General features: G+C 35.9%; 1 protein-coding gene across 1 annotated transcript in view; it reads right to left on the bottom strand.

Moving 5' to 3' along the window:
• The window catches only part of LOC135690910 (multidrug and toxin extrusion protein 1), a 31,600-nt gene extending 13,974 nt beyond the window's left edge, over nt 1-17,626 (bottom strand). Inside the window, exons 1-15 of the mRNA XM_065208602.2 lie at nt 17,328-17,626; nt 13,845-14,286; nt 12,609-12,651; nt 12,364-12,408; nt 10,181-10,278; nt 9,051-9,148; nt 8,270-8,383; nt 7,451-7,518; nt 6,396-6,504; nt 4,903-4,978; nt 4,322-4,391; nt 3,515-3,647; nt 3,006-3,043; nt 1,840-1,896; nt 303-486 (exon numbers count right to left, since the gene is read on the bottom strand). Of these exons, the coding sequence (XP_065064674.2) occupies nt 303-486; nt 1,840-1,896; nt 3,006-3,043; nt 3,515-3,647; nt 4,322-4,391; nt 4,903-4,978; nt 6,396-6,504; nt 7,451-7,518; nt 8,270-8,383; nt 9,051-9,148; nt 10,181-10,278; nt 12,364-12,408; nt 12,609-12,651; nt 13,845-14,286; nt 17,328-17,406 (1,654 nt within the window). The 5' untranslated portion in view covers nt 17,407-17,626. The remainder of the gene's footprint in view (nt 1-302; nt 487-1,839; nt 1,897-3,005; nt 3,044-3,514; nt 3,648-4,321; nt 4,392-4,902; nt 4,979-6,395; nt 6,505-7,450; nt 7,519-8,269; nt 8,384-9,050; nt 9,149-10,180; nt 10,279-12,363; nt 12,409-12,608; nt 12,652-13,844; nt 14,287-17,327) is intronic.
• Nucleotides 17,627-22,110: the final 4,484 nt, after the last annotated feature.

The raw sequence follows: 22,110 nt of genomic DNA, 5'->3' as shown, positions 1-22,110 counted from the left end.
ATGGTGGAAAGGTCTGTTGAAAACACAATCTGAGGGTTACATAATGAGAAATAAAGTTTGATTGATACTTTTTCTTACAATTATGCAAGAATGTTTGCAAGTACGTTGTCTTCACTCGCTAGAAGCAAAACGTAGCTTTGCAACAGAAGGCACGCAACAGCATGAAACACTGTTGCATCCCTGTATGTTGAATACATCATATTATGACCTTTCATTTCATGATAATAAAATGGACAAAAACATGTTTTCTCAAGTAACGACAAAAGAAGCCCATTGAAGATAAAATAAGGTTTGAAAGTCACCTGGCGTGAAAAGACTAGAATTCTCCTCCTTAATGAAGGCAGTTTCAGTTACGTCATTGACTTTGCTTCTGCTTTTGTATTTGTTTTCTTCAACGTTCTTTTCAATTGCACAGTAGTTCTCCACAGTAGGCCCATTACTTTCAAAAGGGTGCGCATCTGTAACAACACCAGCTCTTTCTCTTGCCTGGGCCACAAAAATAATAGTTTCAAGCTTTTCAAGATACAGTCATAAAACGGATACAAATAATTTTCTCTTATCGGTTATTGTGATTACTTTACCCTTGGTAGGACAGCCTCATAAATTCGAGCACCGACATTCAAGCAGGGAGCGGGGAAGCTGGGAAGTGCGCTCGAACTTATGGTTACTCTAGACAATGAGACAAACAAAGTCTTCACTTGTACTAGTAATCCATCCAAGACTAACAAGCCAGATCATCAGCGAATTTTCAAAAGCCTTATGAAGAACTATGCATATAGGGAAGGCACTTCCAACATCATTACTTTTTATTGAATCCGGCAAAAATCTTCTACAATGCTCGCAACGTTAAAAAGCTCGAAATATTTGAGACCTGGAAAGACATATGACGTAATGCCATAAAATTGTTCTTGGTGGCATAAAAAATACAACAGTAGGTTTTTGTGACCTAATGGGCATTGCAATTAAAATGGCAGAGCCAATATCAGGATGAATTGATGGTGAATACAGGTAAAAAGAGCGATGAAATTTTGGCAATGGAAACTGTAAATCCCGAAAAGAAAATTAGGTTTCTGTTTGTTACAGCCTCTAACACTCGATTACTTGAAAATATAAAAAAAACAGAAAACCATACATTAAGTGCCAAAAATTTCGGTGGGATTTATTTTCAGTGAAACAGAGCCACCGAAAATTAATCCCACCGAATTTTTTTGAAAACAAAATTTTTTCTTACCGAAATTATCAAACACTAGAAAAATCTCGTTATTTGTCGATGGGCTTTGAAAATGACGAAAAATTATTTCCTTGATTTTGTTTGAGTATTACTATTCATCCAATACATGCCCATCTTCAGCACATCAACAAATAATGAAATCCAGTTCATCTTTATTTTCTTCTCTTTCGCCCTTTATATACAAGAAATTACAGCTCTCTATGGGCTGAAATAATGCTTCTACTGGCTCTTCACAAATTCTTCCAATAATTTTTTTTGACGTTCCATGGCTTTCAATTTGGGCGCCTTAATTTCTAACTCACTATCGATTCTGTAAACGAACTGTTATCGCTTCCAATTTATTTCCCCCATAGGTTATAAAATATGAAATAGGAAAGACCTCCTTTAAATAAGAGTTCATAACATTCTTGCCTACTCTTCAGTAATTTCATGTTGAAGATAGAAATAACTGACAGAAAGTGCTTCCTTTTATTTACTCGCCGAAATTTTTCAAATTTTCACCGAGATTTAGACCGAAATGTCAAAAATATGACCGAAAGTTTTTTCCACCGAAAATTAATCTACCGAAATTCTTGGCAAATGTTTAACTGTAAGACATGCAATCATACCAATTTCGAAAGCTTGGTCCAGTCAGCTCTATACAGTAAAACGATTTCTCCAAACAACTAAAAAAATTAAGAAATTTCTATTAAACATTTTTAACACTGAATTCCAAAGGAATTAATCATCAAAAAGGCAAACAAGTTCTTGAACTTTGCAGTGAAAATGTACCCAAAAAGGGACAAAAAGAATTATTTTCGTGCCTCATTTGGATTTCAGAAGAAAAGAGCTGGAGTAAAATATCAAGAAAGATCAATAGTCACCAAGAAAACTACTTAAATATCACAGCTTGATTGGGTGATGACTAATACTCTATAACATGGAAACATTCCAAATTGTTATGTTTGGAAAGAAAATGATAAACATGATTGGCCTACACTGACCATAGACTAAAAATGAAAAGAAAAACTTAAGGATATGCAAATTATCGAGTCCGCCTTTATTTATTCAAGGTTCGATTATATCATTTTTAATGTTCATGGTTTATAATAAGGTGGCCTTAAAAGGTATTGCGCAGAGGTGTATATAGAACATACATGTTTACTCGGCTTCCGCGATGTATTCATCAAACGTGAACAAAACATGTTTACATAAAAAGAAGTCTGGGTCTAGTGTCTTTCATGTGCTTAAATACTACATCATTAAGGCTTGCTGTTTAGTTCGACAAATAATATGCGGCATGGTAACCAATAACTTTCACTTCTGTGTAGTTAGAGCTCTCGGTGGATGGTAAAAATAATCGAATAATAAAACGTTTGAGTTACTCGATTTTTTTAAAAAAACTGGATTTTGCCTCGGTTGTCCCTAGATATCAATTTTATCGACTTTACCTATAAAATCAATTTAATCCAACTAGCTATTGAAGGAAATGACTTGAACAACAGCCAAAAATAAAGTAACATCAATTTCAGAAGAATTTAATGAAATGAAGTACTTTTATCGGTAGCGTATTTCTAAAAATTCGCGAAAGTTCGAATTAGGAGAGGTTTTTTCCCAGAAAAATTATGTCATAAGAGTGTAAGAAGTTGTGGGATTCCAAACGGTTAAAAACATGGCATAAAATTGACCTTGTCCAAATTCGAAATGGATTAAACATAAAATTCATTGTATTTGATTTTATTTGATTGAGACGCAATGAATGTTGTTCAATAGGTCATTAAAAAATTGCTCTTACTTGGGACCACACTCCAGCCACTGCTCCTAACCAAAATCCTAAATATAAAACAATGCAAATTGAGAATATTCTGAAAACATAAATCTGTCGCAAGCATTTTATTTTTCAGCTTCTAAAGGCATCGATTCAAAACAAAAGAAGCTCGAATACCCAAATGCGACGACCTCGTACTGATTTTGACAGGGGTTCGTCAACGGTCAGTTGTAAAAAATGGCCGCCAAAATCACATGAAACAAGAGGTAAGGTATCAATGTCGCCATTTTATAAATACGAGCTACAATAATGATAATTTATACAATAATTTATAAATACGCCATTTTATAAATACGAGCTACAATAATGAGCATCAAAGCAAAATGATGGCCAAATTGAATCAAATTTAAAAGCGACTTGGTAGTGATTGCTTGCAGTGCTTTTCAGTTCATTTACAGCTCCTTATTCAGTAGTATTTAGTCAAGAGCTGATATGGTCCTTAAGTGACTTGAAGATGCTAAAAGATAAGGTCTTACCAAGCACTCCAATGTTTGCCTTGAACATCAACAGAATATACAAGGGTATTCCAACACACATGTAGCCTACAAAATTTATCAATGCGCCGTACTTTTGATATCCAATACCACGAATTGCTCCGATACATATCGTCTAAAAGTTAACCAGCATTGCATACAATATAGAGAAAAAAGATAAAAGTGTACATGCAGATAAAAATATACAACAAATAAGTGAAACATATACAGATGCAGAGCAGAACAGAACAGAACAGAACAGAACTAGAGCATAAGTTTCACTATCGATAAAATCGCAGCTTAAAACAGAATTTAAAAAAATGTATAGTGAAGCACAGGAAAAAGTCTGGAAACATTTTTTGGATGCTCTGTATTTTTCTTCTCAACATTCCTGAAGGGTTAAGGGGACGATTCACCTGCAATCCTGTGTACTAATTCTGGCAAAATATAAACCCTTGCAAAATCATAACCCTCCTTTACTTTTCTTTATTATTCAAGTTTACAGGTAGGCAAAATAGGGTACATATATACGAAATCTACAATCCCCATCGAACATCTTATTGCTTAGGCGTTCTTTTTAAAAAATTTACCTCTAACGGTAAAAAAACCGAAACGCTACCCCCTCCCCTTAAAACAATGTTTGTTTGAGAATACCCCTTTCCTTCATCAATGTGTGAAATCCATTAGACGGATCCAGTAACATTGCAGAAACCAACATTGTTCAGAACGGGAGAGGGACGCAATAGAAAATGCTCAAAAGTTTAGAGCAATGCACAAGGATTGTAGCTCAAAGGAACCACAGAAAAGTACCTGCAATCCATCAAAAATCTGATGTGATGCTGCTAAAACGATAACGTCTGATACCATCTCTATCACAGCTCTGTGGAGGGAAAAGATCTACGTCATTAGTACCCAAAAACTAAATTTACGAGAAAAACAATAATGAAAGATTAGATAATATCCTAGAGTAATATCATTAGTACTTCTTTATAAATACATCGCATCAAAATTAGACTCAAAGGTGAAAAGTGGAAGGTGCTTATTCAAGAAAGGGATGCTTAATCAAATCTCTATCTTTTTCAAAGGGGAGGGCTTAATTGACACGCAAAATATATTTTCAAAATAACAAGATTTTAAACCTTAAAAAAATAGACAGTAAGTGAACTAGAAGAAAAAGCATTTTAATAGGTGCTCTAAAACGAAAACACCTTGTAATCAATTCGGCTTCATAATGGGGAAGGGGTGGAAGAAATATCTAAAAATAGATGGACAAGATTCAAGAAAGGGCTTGACTATACCACTAAGGTTTACACCAACAGATAATCATAATGTGATCAAAACAGAAAAGAATTATGCAACAGGAATACTCAAGGGCAAAATGGATGACGAACCGATCACTTGTAAATAAATAGCCAATAACATCTTTGGTTGCAGCGACTATCAAAACAATTGACACTGTAAATGCCGCTAGAACCAAAAAAGAATAACTACATAAATATATACAGGAAAAGAGCTTATACAAGCGCGTTTAAAAAGTTTGGCTGAAACATATCTATAAAAACCAGCCTTGAAGTCGTAAACTTTTAAGATATAACACCACTACCTAACACGTGGTAAATATCACCACTACGGAAAACCTAACAATCCAACCATCCTCATAACATAAACAAAAATCTGCCAGCAGCAATCTGCAGACGCATATCTGACACATCATACGATAAAGAGATCTTTCACCAAGCCATATCTAAACATAACGAAGCACTTGAATCTAGGTAAGCTGCAATACGTCAAAGAGCCCCCTAAAGCTAACAAAAAATACGTCATTGACCCATCCTTCCGCAATACTACACGGTTCTACTATTAGAAACAAAACTCATCCCCAAAGAGAACAGCCACCTCGGTCTTGCCGATCTAAAAGTACAACTAAAACCTGCGATCCTGCTATCGGGCAGCATTTATCAAAAAACCCAGATTGTGCAAAAAGCTATAATGGCGAAATGTTTCGGATTATTGGTAAAGCCCGATCGTCGTTCCATCTAGCAGTTTTGGAATCTATCTACATAAGCACGAAAAAACCGCTATTGTGTAGACAAAAGGAGTTCGTTTCCACCTTAGGACTCCATTTGTAACATTCTCAATAGGCAAGCAGCACTGATTGGTCAACCTCTACAGTCATGTGCTCGCGTTTCTGATTGGCCTATTTCGATCCACAAGTGGGTATATATATTTCCTGGCGTAGAGTTTTCGATCTATGTTCTGAAGTTTAAAACTCTAAAGAGTGTCATACAAAAAGGTTTAGTTTACTCAAATGTTTGCTTTTTTCAAAGCCATTTTCAAGTTTTGTACCACCAAAAGATAGTTCTTTATATGTTTTATACTTGTTTCAATCCTGTGGAAAAGTTTCTCAAGTGGAATCATGGTCCCTATATAAAGTTCTCAGTGCACGTTTGTGGGTCCTATAAAATTCAATATTTGCGGCTTTGCTACAAAATAGCCAGACGCCAGACCCAAAATAGTCAGATTACATTCTGACGCTGTAAATCAAAAGTGTTTCGTTATTCGAGTATTTCATCGGTCAAGCTTCATGAACGACCTCTCTTTATTTTGACATAATGTCAGGGACGTACTCACATGCATTAGAAATTAAAAAGATCATTATGAGTCTGATCGATCGATCGTGTCAGAAAATTTGAACTATTTGTCACGCTGTAGTGTCATGCAATCGTGTCATTGCACTAAGGCATAAAATATTAATATGAACAAGGAAGGAAAAGCTTTATTCTCATTTTAAAGAAACGAATCTTAAATTTGACGATGATTAAAAACGTTTCTGCGATTAAAATGAGAATGTTTAAACCCTGAAAATGATAAGATCACTGCATACCTGACACTAAAAAACCAGCCTTTACAGAATGCTTCGCATATTGTGGAAGCCCCGCTCCTAGAAAGCTACCAACTCTGACAGCGATGCCAATTGCGATACCAAAAGATACCTGAGGGAAAATGACAGAACCCACAATCAAATGGATTAATAATAAATTCTTATTTAGGAAAAATTACAGTCAATCTTTTGGTGGTACAAAACTTGAAAATGGCTCTGAAAAAAGCAAGCATTTGAGTAAACTAAAGCTTTTAAGCCTACCAGATTTGAAGCCTTTTAAGCTTATAAGATAAGATATAATTTACTCAAATGTTTGCTTTTTTCAAAGCCATTTTAAAAAGTGCAGTATCAACAAGAGATGCGAATCAAACCAACATTTCAAGGGTTAAAACTCCATAAGGCAATTTTGCAAGAGACCATGCATAGTGCCTTTTTAATGGAAAACATCGAGAGGCTGAAGATTACCTGAACACAAAAATCACAACGTTGACAAAGACAGTTAACACTCTTATAAGAAAAGATAATATAGTTCATAGAAAGGAATAAGAAAAGAAGGCAAAGGAAAAGTAAGTAATTAAGTGACAACTAAGATGATATGAATTCGAGAAATTAACAATGATAAGATATTTAACAATGGTTCGATACTATACAATAATTTGATATAAAAATAGACAGATCACAGGTTAAAGGCAATGGACAAATACTGAAGTGGGTTAAGTCATCTGCCAATCAAAATTGGCCAATCAATAAGCGTAGTATTACCCACACGTTCATTCATTGGCCAATAAATGATTGATAGGTGGCTCACCCCCCTTTTTTACGGGTTACTTCAGTATTTACACAAGTAGCCTTGATATACAATACAGTAAAAGCCACTGAGGTTCTGCTAACATTTTTATGGTTTAGCAGGTCCTTCATTCTTCTCAGGGCTGTACTGCACAAACTAGTTGCTTTGATTTTCACAAACACTATTCGCTGGGTTTGTGCTATCATATGCTATGAAAATGAAGTTGATTGAAGCTCGAAAACGAGCAGAAATACCTCTCTCCTTTACTTACAAAATATATAGATCCGGCGATGTATAATGACACAACCATAGCTGCTTGCTCCACGTTTCCAATAATACCTAGGATATATGTTGCAAATTTCAAAAGATCGCAAATTGTTTTCACAAAATGGCAGCAATCAACTTGATTGATAACCAGACCGGTGGAGATATGGTAAACATGATTGATATGATATGATATGATATGATATGATATGATATGATATGATATGATATGATATGATATGATATGATATGATATGATATGATATGATATGATATGATATGATATGATATGATATGATATGATATGATGATTGATATGATGTGATATGATATGATATGATATGATATGATATGATATGATATGATATGATATGATGATATGATTGATATAATATGATATATGATATAATATATGATACAATAAATGATTGATATGATACCATATGATATGATTGATTTGATATTATTGATATGATAAGATATGATATGATATGATATGATATGATATGATATGATATGATATGATATGATATGATATGATATGATATGATATGATATGATATGATATGATATGATATGATATGATATGATATGGTATGATATGATGATATGATATGATATGATTGATATGATACCATATGATATGATTGATTTGATATTATTGATATGATATGATATGATACCATATGATATGATATGATATGATATGATATGATATGATATGATATAATATGATTGATATGATATATGATATAGTTATGGTATATGAAATGATATTATATTATATGATATCAAGAAAGAAGAGATAAGTGGAGAAAATAGGTACCCATTAAAATGATGGCCAGTTCGTAAACAATCCATTCCATTAACGTCATGCTGGTTGCTGGAATAGCAAGAGAAAAAAAATCCGTCCATTGAGATAAGCACTCTCTTGACCAACCTGAAAGATTCGAAGAGGACTGTTTTCAAAAGAAAGAAAGAAAGAAAAAACTATGAAAAAATTTCAAACTTGCGAGTTAAAGGAACAGGCTTTGTAAGTTTGTTACACTATGCAATATTCTATTTCATAGGTAACATTGCACATCGATGGGCATCTAAAAGAAACTTTGACTGATTCACATGTTAGGTCTCAATATGCCTGGCAATCTAGTCTTGTTTTCATCTAATGAACTGTTGAAATGCGTATGGAGGGTCCTCGCTCCTAGTGAATTTTTTCCATTTCAAAAACGTCAGTAACAGCTCTGATAAAAACGGTCTAAGACAAAAAAAATCAGGAATGCCCCCAAAACTTTCATAACTGTACCAAACATACGCCCTTCACCATTTTACACTTGTCACTAGCTCCGATCAACTTTGCCTTATGCTAGGTGTGTACCGTGAAACAAGGGAAAATTCTCAATACATGCAAAAAATGCCAATAACAATTCTCTTGATTATTGTGGTGATGGTGGTGATTCACAGATAAATTGGTTGATATAGTAATCAATTCATGGCTTTGATGGAAGATGATATTGACGCGAGGAGGAAGATGAAAATGATGATGATGATAATGAACAGGTAAATGGTTACTGGAACATAATATTATTGTATTGTAAAAGGCAACATACCATACCAGGTTTTTTCGTGAATTTTTTTCACGTAAATAAAGACGAGATTGAAGACACAAAAAGAAAAATATGACAAATCCAAAGCAAGCGCGGCACCCCTGAAAAGTAGAAAATTTACCCTTAGCTTTATGGGCGATAATTCTAATACATACAACAAAATTATCTGATAATGCTCCAAAAGGAGTCATTAAAATGCGATATATATACTAGACAGTTGATCAGACCATACCCAATTTAAAAATTGGCAGATTATTAAGCATGGAAGATGTTCTGTCCTTGAAATTCAAGATCGAGTGGAAATTGAAAAAAAAAAATTCATTGAAAGTGTAATGCTTAAAAAGTGTAAAAATAATATTCTGCAAAAAAAATACAACATTTGGGAAATAATGCAAGTATTTGAACAAGATGTCACTACTTAATATTATTGTCCGGAAGTTGGAAGAGGCATTAGAAACATAGAACTATGTTAAGTTAAACTCCACAAGAAAAGAAAGAAAAATATTCTAAATTGGGCTACTACAGCATAAGAATCTCCTTGAAACCTTCAATTACTCAAAGTTACAAATCCAATCCAGGTGCTTGTGTGAAATTATTTCGTGTGAAATATACCCCTAGCATTTTAAGGTTTTTCTCTCGCGTAAAGGTTCCCAAGAAGAAATTATTCTTTGCCACCATGCTTTGGTTCACTGAATCTGTCGATGCACCATTACATTAAGTTGTCTCTATACTTGATGGGGTCAAGAAAGATATTCACCAACATATATTCAAACGGTTGTTAAACTATTTATCATCTATTGAAAGAAATCAAAGAAACTCTGTCACAGAGGGAGGAAAAAATAGTAAGAGGCAAGGCACAAACAAGTCTAGTTTATGGTAATAGGAAGATACATAAGATTCAAATTAAGGGGGCAAACCTAACACTGTGCATGGTTTTGGGTGCTAAATATTGTCAGTGCATCTATAGGTTTAAAAAATGTTTTTAGAAGCAACCCCAAGCAACGATGAAATTAAATTAGCGAAAATACGGTAACAGCTGGGTGGTGAATGCTTGCAGCCAAAGAGGTAGTACTTGATCACTGTACACAAAGCTTATATTATTCTAAAATGTTAAAAAATTATAAATCTCTTACCATATTCCAAAATCAAATTCATAGACAAAGACGTAACAAAAGACTCCATTGATAACAAAAGCAAGAAGTGAGCCAATCACAGTTGGGTAAACAATGTTCTGTAACCAAACATCACAAAAGTTACCACATTTAGTATGACAATTCCCAAAATGGATAACATTTATAAAGGAAACATTAGGACTTCGACATGAAGATTTTTGCAAGATTCTAGCCGAGTGTTATAAGACGATGTGTCTATGACTTCAATGTAACAATCCGATAATATTCTTACTTTATGCCAGGCCACTTGCATATTTATTTGATAAGTTAGGCGAAGAGCCACTAACCCCTGACCACCTGATTTTTGGAAGATAATTTTCTTCTTTTGTTGATGAATAATTTGATGGTAAGGTGGTTGATGACACTCCCTGTAAAAGCGGTTTTTCTATCTAACGCATAAATTATCCCATTTGTGAAGTAGGTAGCACATTTAGCAGATCTTAGGGTGGTCACACAGACTTGTTAAATCTGGAAGGAACACACTTAATAAAGGCGCGAGACTTGTTTATGGTGCACGGAAATGTTATAAAACATGGAATGTGGAAAAAGGCAAAAGTAGCTAGTAGATTTGATAAGGGGGAAAGATGGAGTTGTTCAAGGGACCAAGGTTTGTGACAATGTAAAAGGTAAGCCTCATTATTTTAATCGACCAATACAGAAATTGCATCCCATGGAGCTTTGTGTTCCTAAAAATGTAGAATCGCAGAATGAGCTGGATTCTGGCGGGAGAGTGAGCAAACGCCCACGGCGCTCGGCTGCAGTTGACTCCATGTGGGGTATGCGCACTATGCTATGTATCTTATCAGATCATGCCATATGGTGAATGTACCAGTTTTGAAAGATATCTTGGTCTGAAATTTTCTACCCACTTTGGACACTATTAATTACGAAGGCAAGCCCAGTAAAAAAACTTCAAAACAGAACATAAACACATTTATCTGACATGACATCCGTTTTTGTTACCTTATCTATACCAACTCAATGTGGATGTATGAAAGATGTTTAAAAAAGGACGTTTAGGAGATACTAAAAGATATATTCATGTAAGTATGGCATAAATTTATTATCAATAATTCTATAAATTGTATACCAGATTTACAGCTTAGATATATCTCTGAGAAGTAATTTTTTGAATCTCATACTATTAAAAATCTATTCTAGCCGGTATATGACATTAAAATGAGCAACAGCATGTGAATATAGTGCTTCAAGGACAAATTTGCAATAAGTTGTAAGAAGATCCTCCCTCATTTCTCACAACTTGATTTAGCTAAATTTGACGGGGAGTCATGCTTTGGTGACTCCTATTGCAGCCAATGAAGAGTTGACACCTGTGCTGTTGTGGGTTCAGGCTTTAAGTGTGTGGTTTGGTTCAGGTTGGTACAGATGAATTCAGGTTAAGCCAAGTCTGAAATCCGGATATCGCAGACTTCGCGAACTTACTTTTTTCTAGGTACGTTTTTGGTACGGCAAAACTCGAAGATTGTACGAAATACCGGAAACGTAGCATACTAAAGAAATTTTCGCCTGACACTCTTCAGGGTATAAACGTCGGATAATGTGAGAGAAAAAAAGACGTGTTTGATTGGTTATTATCGGAAGAAAGACGCATTTGATTGGTTGTCTTGTTTTACCAATCAGCGACCGCTAACCTCTCACCTAATTTAAGAGTCCAAGAGAGAAAATAAACTCTTCGTCTATACAAGGGTTGGACAAGATTATGTAGGCTGGTACACACAGTTGCTATTAGATTACTACCATGCTATGTTTAATCCATTCAAGCAACATTCCAAAGCATTTATTGACATTTAAAATCCTTTTTTTCAGTATTTCTTATCTACTTTGAAACTTTTCGACAAGCAACTTTCTCAAGAAGCATTTTTCGTAACGGTGGCTCTTTTTCCAGTGTGAAAATCGAAATCGATCTGATCAGCCCTCTATCTATCAAAATGCCACACTGCCTTTGATATATGTTTTGTTGTAATGAAACATAAAGGTAAAAAGTACCTAAATAACACACAAGGTCAAGAAACAATAGAATGAATCCAAGCGCAAAACTCAATGATTTTAAAATAAAGGAAAGGTAAACTGATAATTTTTCTAAGCATATGGTGTTTGAAAGGACTAAAAGTAAAATTACTTGCCTGGCAAGCCAAAAACCTTGTCAGTGTATTGAACAGTATGAGACACTATAAGAAAAAAAAATTCATGGTTGCAAAAAAATTGGACCAAAATGAAACGAAAATAAGTATCATAAAATGCTGCTGGCAAATATTTTGGGTGCTTTGCTATACCATTCATTCCATTACAATTACCAACAGTTCAACTGCAATGAGAGTTTATTGAAAAAATGATAACATTAGATAAAAAAATAAAGGTTATGGCTTACCAGTAAACCAGGAATGAAGCAAATCCCATAGTAACTAGCAAGTCTAGAAAAATGGATTAAACAAATTAATACTGATAGGTAATACATCTAAAATGACCAATGCCATTTTCTGGCAAAGTGAATTGAGAATTTCATTACAAGTGTTTAAAGACTTTGAGATGTAGAAGAAGATGATTCTAAGTTGCAAATTTTGTGGTTCAAGGAGGGCTGTCAGTGGCGTCACTGGCTCTAAAAAACTGGGGTGGACAAAAACAAATTTTCTTGGCCACGCCCTTCAGACTCTTGGAAAATCCTTTTTTCAGTATTTCTTAACTACTTTGAAACTTTTGGACAAGCAACTTTATCAAGAAGCATTTTTCGTATCGGTGGCTCTTTTTCCAGTGTGAAAATTGATCTGGTCAGCCCTCAATTGACTTCTGGGAAAACTGTGGTGGACATGTCCACCCCAGCTACCCTGTGGTGACACCACTGAGGGCTGCATGAAGAATTTTAAGTCCCTGGGCAAATAATATAATTGGGGTCTTTATGTGAATGTCTGTACGATAATGGAATAATAGCTATAGTTGTAGACAGGGCCTGAAGTAGAATATATTTGTCCAAAATTTTTAAATTGATCATAAGACATTAAATCAGTGGGGCTTGCATTACCCTAGTGGCCATGGGCACAGTGCCCGGTGTGCTCTGTGGCTAATTTCGCACAGGGTTCAAGGTGTATTTTGCTCTTGGTATTGATGAGAAAGGCATCTTTTGAATTTATTTTAGAGAAAGGTGGGTCAAACAAAAAAGTTGATATATTGGATCCCATATAGTGGAACTTTTATATGCTAACTACAGTTCTGTCTATAACATTTAATAACATAAAATACGCTTTACACATACTACCAAGATCAACTCCACTGGCAGCTTTCATAGAGCACAGCTGGAGCATTTTGCTGCAAAACAGATTTTGATAGACAGCAAAATCAAGCATATTTTCTACAGTTAAATCAAAAAAGATATTCTAGAAGTCTCTCTGTTAACAAAACATTCTTAAACTGTTAAAAAAATTGGGAACAAAATTAATTAGAAGCACCTTGCAAACAATATGAGCCCCTTTTTCACGACAAATATTACATTATAAATTTTGAGCCACTTCTGGGAAAACTTAAAGTCGGTGCCTATGATTAATAGCAAATATTTTGTTACAACTAAAATTACTGATAAAAATTACACTTAGTACATCTGTCAGTGACATACAAAGCAACTTCTTTGTCTTGTCCTAGGAGCACAAGTATCTTGTCTAAATTTATCCACAGGGCACATGATGGAAGAACTGCTAAGAATGTAAGGATCAGGGATCTTTGTATCACAACTCCAAATCGCTTGTATTGTCCAGCACCATATGCTTGGGAGCACAATGTTTCTGTCACTGATGTCAGTCCAGCCACAAAGACATTTCCTGTCACATTACATACTGACAAGCCAAGTCCTAGTGCAGCAAGGTAAACATTTCCCTTGTGCCCAACAATAAGCACTGAAGAGACAGGTATGAAAAATGTAAGAAATGAATTCAGAGATATTCCCCATGCCAGTTTTAACAAGGCCTTTGATTCCGTTCTGATATGATGAGGTAAAAGCCTCCTCGTCAGTTTATTGCAGCAACCAGATACAGATGTTATACTTTGTCCATCCACTTTTTCTGAAAATAAAAATATGCGTTAGTGAAGGAAACTGAGTTTTACATGAATCAAGCTAAAAAAATTATGTATTGGTAAAGAGGTCATTCTTTTATGACCAGGGAGTATGGTACCTAACTGAACTTGAAGTTTCTGGAAAAATCGGCTAGAATGGTATACAGGGGCGACTGGCAGTATAAAAGTATTGGTATTAGCCTCTGAAATTAAGACATAGGAAGGCCCCCACTCAAGGTCGTAAAACTGTTTAACAAGGCTGGAGCTTATATGTTTTGATTTAGGGAGGTGGAAAAAATGAGCTTTTCAATATGATGGTTTAGTTCAGTTTAGTTCAGTTCAGGTCAGTTCAGTTTTAAATAACTTTCCGCAATATCATATTATAAAATCATTTGAAGGCACTGCCTCTATTGTCCCCCCTCCAAATAATGATGTTCATGTGGTAATATAGTTCATCCATCTAGGTTTTGATTAAGGATGGGACCTACAAAATCGTGGTTACTATAACGGGAAATGAGTAGAAACGACTAGGAAACAAGTAGAAACAAGTAGAAACAACTAGGAAACAAGTAGAAACAACTTGGAAAAATTTTAACTGCAGCACAATTTTGTTTATTTAGTGGAAATCCTGCATTAATAGCTATGTTAGTAGATGTAGATATGGTATTTTTGTAAAAGGAATTAAACTATGAAAGCCTGATATTGTAAGAGCAGCAATTGTAAGAGCAAATCTCACTGGCATTGGGATTAACATGGACCAACTACCGGGAAGGTCGAAATAAAGCAATTTAAATTCTTGGCTAATAATCAAGCCTCCCCCCCTCTTGAATTCAACTGCTTTAGGAACTTACTGAAATTTTATAGAGGCTTTAGGGTTAGGCTCCCAAACAAAAAATTGTTCAAGAAGTAGATTGTCAACCTATACAGCTTGTTCCTCTAGTATATTGGAGTTTGTTCTTTTAGTTCCTGTTTCTTTTGCTAAAGTTAGCGTTGTAGAAACATAAGTAAGCATTATCACTGGGTTTCCATAACCTCATCTAAAACAACAGCTTTTGCGGTGAAGAACAACATGACCGAACACTTAGGCCACTGCAACAAAGATGACAATGCCCACGTGGATGGATAAGCTTGTCTTGTTTTGGAGATCTAGTTGTTTCTGCAAAGTCACAAATCGTTTCATGTTGTTTCCTTATCGTTTGTTCTCGTTTGTATTCGTTTCTTGTTGTTTCTTGTTATTTCCTGTTATAGTAAACACGCCTACAAAATATGCTGAGGCTCTGTCCACCGTCTATAAGCTGAGGCTCTGTGAGGTTTTTTCTATAAGCTGAGGCTCTGTACACTGTCTCTTCCGCTGAATGTGGCCCTCATAGTATTAGAAAGGAAAAACAAATACCTTAACTGTTCTTAGCTGTTCACCCATTCTTCTACCATAGCTCAACAGAAGAAATTTATATCATGCAGGCCACAACAAACAAGGAATTATGGGGCAGTGATATTAGTTTTCGGAGGCTCATGTCAAAGGAATTTTCAAAGCAAAAGAAATTTCTTGCAATCTTAGAGAATCAAAGTACCCTTTCTTTGATAAAATGATATCAGACTAGCACCTTTAATACCACCCAAAGATGCCCTGATGGTATACATTCCAAATAGTCCATTAAGGTACTTATATACTTATAATGTCACCTTGCAAGCAACCAAGAACAGGTGTTGGTAATTTGACAAACTGCATACAATCAAGGTAGCTTAATTTTTTTAATCCATGGATTATTTTTGTTATTGTCTTTGCACTGATTAAATTTTTGTTTTGATGGTATTAAAGCATGGACACAAGACTGTTGTTATACTTGAGTAATGTTCTTACTAGTGATTTAGATAGAGAAGGACCTTTTATCAATGTAACTAAAAGATTGTCTTATAAGGCCCAAATTTGGTTTGCTTTTGAGACAATCCAGTCAGCATGCTGTCTAAAATTGAGCTTACTTTTTGTGGTCACAACAAGGTCACAACAATGTTCTATGCCTAAATCTACTTTATTGCCATTGGAGACTATCATGTAGTAATCACACTGGGGGTTATTCTTCCTAATTTGCAATATTTTACATTTTGTGGATGAAAATTTAGTCCCCATTTCTCTCTTCAGCCACTGACTTCTGTGAGATTAGTCATTGGTTGTGAGAAGTTTTTCAGTCATTGGTATTGTAAACTTCTGAGTAAACTTTTGTATCATCTGCAAAACTCTCACTGTTTCCTAAATGACCGACAGAACGCTGATATAACTAAGAAAAAGAATTGGACAGAGGACATGCCCTTGGGGCATTCCTTGGGTGCGAGGATGGCTCAGTTGTTAGTGGCGCTGACTATCGAGTTGCAATTGAGCTGTAACATGGCTCTCAAGCTTCTGGTATTGTAAACTTCTGAGTAAACTTTTGTATCATCTGCAAAACTCTCACTGTTTCCTAAATGACTGACAGAACGCTGATATAACAAAGAAATAGAATGGGACAGAGGACATTCCCTTGGGGCATTCCTTGGGTGCGAGGATGGCTCAGTTGTTAGAGGCGCTGAGTATCGAGTTGCAATTGAGCTGTAACATGGCTCTCAAGCTTTGCTCCTGCTGAGGTTTTATGAGGGACACAATTTTTGAACGACGAGATAAAACTTATATTTAGGCCTATGGCCTATATCACATAAGGTGATTTTATATTTTTGAGAATATAATCCGGCGAAGATGAAGAATCTGGTTCGGAAAATCTGATTAATAACTCGTGTCATACAGTACACGTCGAGGACTTTTTGACTGCATCAACAAATCACAGGTCAAACGATAATATAGTTAGCAAGTCAATTTAGTACCAAAATGAAAATAGAATAGTTCGATTGTTAAAAACACGACGTTTCGAGCATGTACTCGTTATCAAGGGGTTAGAAACGAGCCGAGCAAAGAGAAGGCGAGATTCGATAAATAGGTACAAAACATGGTACCTTTCCGGCTTCTTCATGTCCGCCCCCCTTCACGGTTTAAGAAGTAAATCGCTACTTGAAAGCATACCTTCTTGTGTGCCCTCATCTTCTTTCTTTGACAACCAGGCAATCGAGTCCTTGTCCCGCGAGCATGCTGCTGCAGCCATACTTCCAGCGACCACAGACTAGACACAATAATGCACGTTGTTTTGTCTTGTGGCCACGAGGTAAGCCTCTTTTATGTTGCGTAACAATTCAATGGTGCAACGAGATTTACCCTTACTTCTAATAAAGTCAGGGATCTGGAGCAGATAATAATTTGATTTCGATGTCACACCAGACATTGCACCACCACGTGCAATTTCAAAATACATTACGTCATGGTGTATTTTGTCCGCCAGATATGGAGATGCTTCGGGACACTGGGGTGCCTTGCCATAAGATGTTTGCGTACCAAACATTAAGTTTGTGTATAATGAATGTTAGTCGCTATCTATTTGTTCCAAAGCAAATGTAGAGTGAAAACTCGATGTCAATAACAAAACACACAGCGCAGTGTGAGCACTGCGTATTGAAAAACAGTAGAGTTTTTTCAAGAAACGAACAGGACAGGTTATTGCAATAAATCAACATTTCTAATTAAAAGTTCTGGCAAAAAAAACGTCTAACAAGAAAAAAGGGTTTTGTTATAAATTGCCAATCATTCGAGTTGCACTTCTTGGTGCAGTCTCTGTTCTATCAGGGCTCATATGTTTCGTCTCTTCCCCAGGGACGAAAATAAGTTGCTCTTTTTGGAGGGGCGTGGAAGGATGAAAATTCCAACTTTAAGTGAGAAATTTTTCATGCGACCAGTAAATCTACTGTACCCATCAAATTGATATTTGTAAATAGCCCGAACACCATAGCTCTATTTTCTTTATAATTACCAAAACCTTACTCAACAATTAGCCTAAAGCATAAAAGACTAAATCTCTAAATTTTGATTACCATGAAACAAAAATTTAAACTTACTGTAAGAAGTAAAGCAACATTCAAGCAAAACCAGTATTAGATATCCTTAATGATTAGCAGTATTATTTCAGATAAATTGATCAATTTTATCTAAATTGATCAATTGATGCAGATCTATTTATCTAAAATACCTATATTTTTTTTCGCGATATAGAAGCACCCAGAATTCGAGCCTTTTATTTTCGTTCTTGATCGAAGAAAACTACTAACACTTTTTAGAGGACCAAATGCCTTTTCGTTCTTTACAATTGAAATTATGATTTGAGAGCAAACTTGTGCATATGCCTGATTCGAAAGATGAAACATTTTTTTTTTGATCAAATGCTTCTACTGCAGTTTTGCAAGGTGTTCTTGCTTCAGAGCAGTTTTGTCATAGGAATTTATGATAAGTTTAGCATAAACTCGTTTTTTATAAGAAGCGTTGAGAATTTTTAGTACTGAAAGATTCTTAATCTTTTATTGAATTAACTACTCGTAGTTTCTTAAAAAACTCCCACTCTAATATTTTCTGATCAATGCGGGTATTATTATTCCAAACTGTAAAGTTTCAAGTTTCTTATCCAGAAATTCACCTTGCCTGTTCGTAATTTGATTCAACTCCCGTCAGAAAGAAAGCAAACGGGGCAATTGTGCAATTTGGATCCAGTGGAGACTGGATTCACAATAGAAAACGATTAGTGGATGGGTCAGCTTCAGCCTGTGAATTTTGATGTTTAGAATTTTTACATTTGAAATAAAAAAACTTATTAAAATATAAAATTCACAAGTTTGGACTTAAGAAAAAAATTCCAAGTCAACCGTTAAGTTTTCCAACTGTAACTGGATTTTCCAAACTTTGGGGGGGCGTTACGCCCCCCACGCCCCCCTATTATTTACGTGCCTGCTCTTCCCAGCCATATTCAAGTTTACGAGAGCGTGCCGGGTAGCCGGAGAGTTAATTGGCTAGCTGTCATTAATTCTGCATATTCCTAATAATATTGAGTTTTGCAGATGAAAGACGTTCGTAATTGTAATTTTGTAAAAAATGTTCTAAATAGATTGAAATTTTGATTGGAGGTTCTCCAGAATATTATAGAACACATAACTATAAAAACCACTAACCAAAGTGCCTTACATTTCAGGGTTGCTAGGTAATGACGTCACCAAAATCTACTCAAACGATTTTGCAATTGGATCATTAATACAGCCTGAATGTTAATTAAAATATGTTTAATCTTTTTAACGTTGATACCCTGGATCCCAGAGCGTCAAGGGTCAAAGCAAGTGGGGCGTTATAACGTTGAGGGGGTTGAGTGCTCAAGTTTCTTAACGCTGTTCCAATGCTCGTTTCTTAAAAGTTTCTTATTAATGACATCACCAATTTTAGGAGGCTCTATTTCTATATTAAACTTCTCATGGTAGGAATTCTTCAACCAGAAACTTCAATGTTTCTCTTCTTTTTAAATGCTCGTGGTATTTCTGTCAAGATATTTGCTTCCGCTGCTGCCCTAATGCTGCTCAGAGATGAAGGAAGCATATTTTCATCGCCTGTGTCCCTAGTTTTATGCCAACTGGCCTTGCTTCTGAGATTCATGAACCTAATCTTAACAACTGTAGTCCTGCTTGTAAACTTCGGGCGTTGCACTTATCCCTAGTTTACTTGCAATGTCTTGAGGTTTCCACTAGCCAATATGTAACAGATTTGATTGATTTAGCACATGTCCAATAACTGGATTTTCATCACACCTCTGCTGAACATAACCATGAAAGGGGCAGGGGCATGGCACATTGACATTAATGCTGAAATTATTTCTAGCGAAAACCTCGTAGGGGAGGTGCTTCACCATTTTGTGCTTCTTGAACGAACATTTTACAGTCTGCTTCAATTTTTTCGTTGACCATATCATCGCTTTTCGCTTCATCTGTCGGCAGATTGTACAATTTCATCCTTTTTTACTTTTTGAAAGATTTCAAATATTTTCTTTTTCTTTGCCATTTCCTATGAAATCTAGGTTATTTTCCTAATATAATCAAAAATGTCTCGAACAGCGTCCACGTTTCCGATGTTTTCGAATAGCAAGGTGTTGTGTTGTCTAATAGCAAAGTACTTGAAGCCTTTTAAAAACTGTTTTATTTATTTACATTGATCTTTATGTAGAAGAAGGGCGTGGTTGCAAAAACTCTGCTCTTTCAATTCCATTCGTAAAATAAGTGCTAATGTAAAAGTTTGTACAGTACCGTCGGAACGAAATTCATATTTGGCTGGCTGCCCATTGTATTCCTTCTCATTCAATACACTGTTATGAAGAAAATATGCTACAGTTTGACAAATATAAGTCCCTCCAGCTCCCCGGTTCCGACGGACCTGTTGTTGTATATTGTATAAAGATTTTGGCAAAGACATTTAATAATTTTACATTGCTTGATAGATGTATTAGGTTGTGAAGAGGTCTTCTTTCGTGAAGTTGGGTGCCATTTTTCAGTTCGTAAAAGATGGAATCATACATATCAATTTTTTAAGTTTGCTCTCGTTAAGGTTGTGCATTTGTGCACTGATAGAAGCTCGAGCAAGAGAAACCCTATGGTACCATATAAAACTTCCGAATAATTATTGGGGCCCCTATCTGTTTGTTGGCCCGGTGGGAAGTGGGGCTCAGGTCACTGTGATAGGGTAACGAGAGGGAGGGTTCCATGGCAACTAGTCTTCCGGACGTGAACCAGAATCAAGGTTCAATTATAATAAGCAACAACTCCTTTCATCTTGCAAAAAATGGCTCATGCTACACCGATAGATTTCAGTTTCACTATGGAATAAAAGGTAAAGTTCAATGCAGCACTAAGGGGGAAACAATTTACAAAGGCGGCTAAGTTAAAGACTGAATGAGTCTCTTTCAATCAAGAAAGATAATCGCGAAGAAGCATTGAGGGTGTAAATAAAGCAGATGGAGCATTAATCACAATGGTCAAGGGTGCTGGATTTTTTTCCTAAATCAGCAAGGAGACAACTCGGCGCATTCCCACTATCTTAACCTCATGCGTCGAGGCGTCGACCTCGTTTTGGCGAAGAGACCTTCCATATCATTGTGAATTCCCGCCAAATGTAGCAAGAAGACGAGATGGAGAAAAAATTAGAAGCATCCTTCAGAATGCTTTGCAACGTATCGATTCAATATCAAATGTGCCCACGAATTCAACTGATACTCGTACAATAGTCACGACGATGCACGCATCAGCAGCAGCATCAGAACAGACTTCAGCAAATTTTGCCCCCGTAGACCCTAGGCCGGGTGCCTCCAGCGGTAGTAGAGCAACTAGTAGTTTCCAGAGTCATGTCTCCATAACTTAGATATACTTCTAAAGAATCCTTGGAAATTAGTAAAGTAGGGCGACCTCGACTTCCAGTTTTTTCAAAAACTTGCTCGTGTTCAATATCTCCTGAGGATGCGAATGTCTCTCTTGCTATCTGCAAACTATTCTCAATCTCTGGTGGGATATAATTACAGAAAAATAAATTCACTTGTGCTAAAATATATAATAGCCTATCCATGTGGGTACATAGAAAATCACAGCCTTCTGGATTCTCGTGAATTTCTTGCTCCATTGAATCCAATACTAACTGTATTGCTGTCCGAAGGAGCTCATCAAAATTTCTGTGTTTTGGGCTTCCATGTTGAATTTCGTCTTCGCCAAAACGAGGTCGACGCCTCGACGCAAAGACAGGTTAAAATAGTGGGAGTGCGTCGAGTCGTCGACTTGTGCGTCGAGTCGTCGACTTGTGCGTCGAGTCGTCGACTTGTGCGTCGAGTCGTCGACTTGTGCGTCGAGTCGTCATAGGTGCAATACAGTGCGTCGACTCGTCTAAAGGCAAGGGGACTAACGCG

The sequence above is a fragment of the Rhopilema esculentum genome, chromosome 4, assembly GCF_057945365.1.
Source record: "Rhopilema esculentum isolate cy_ngs chromosome 4, ASM5794536v1, whole genome shotgun sequence".
Lineage (NCBI taxonomy): Eukaryota > Metazoa > Cnidaria > Scyphozoa > Rhizostomeae > Rhizostomatidae > Rhopilema > Rhopilema esculentum.
Note: the sequence above shows the minus strand (reverse complement) of the source record. Positions and strands in the feature narration are given on the sequence as shown.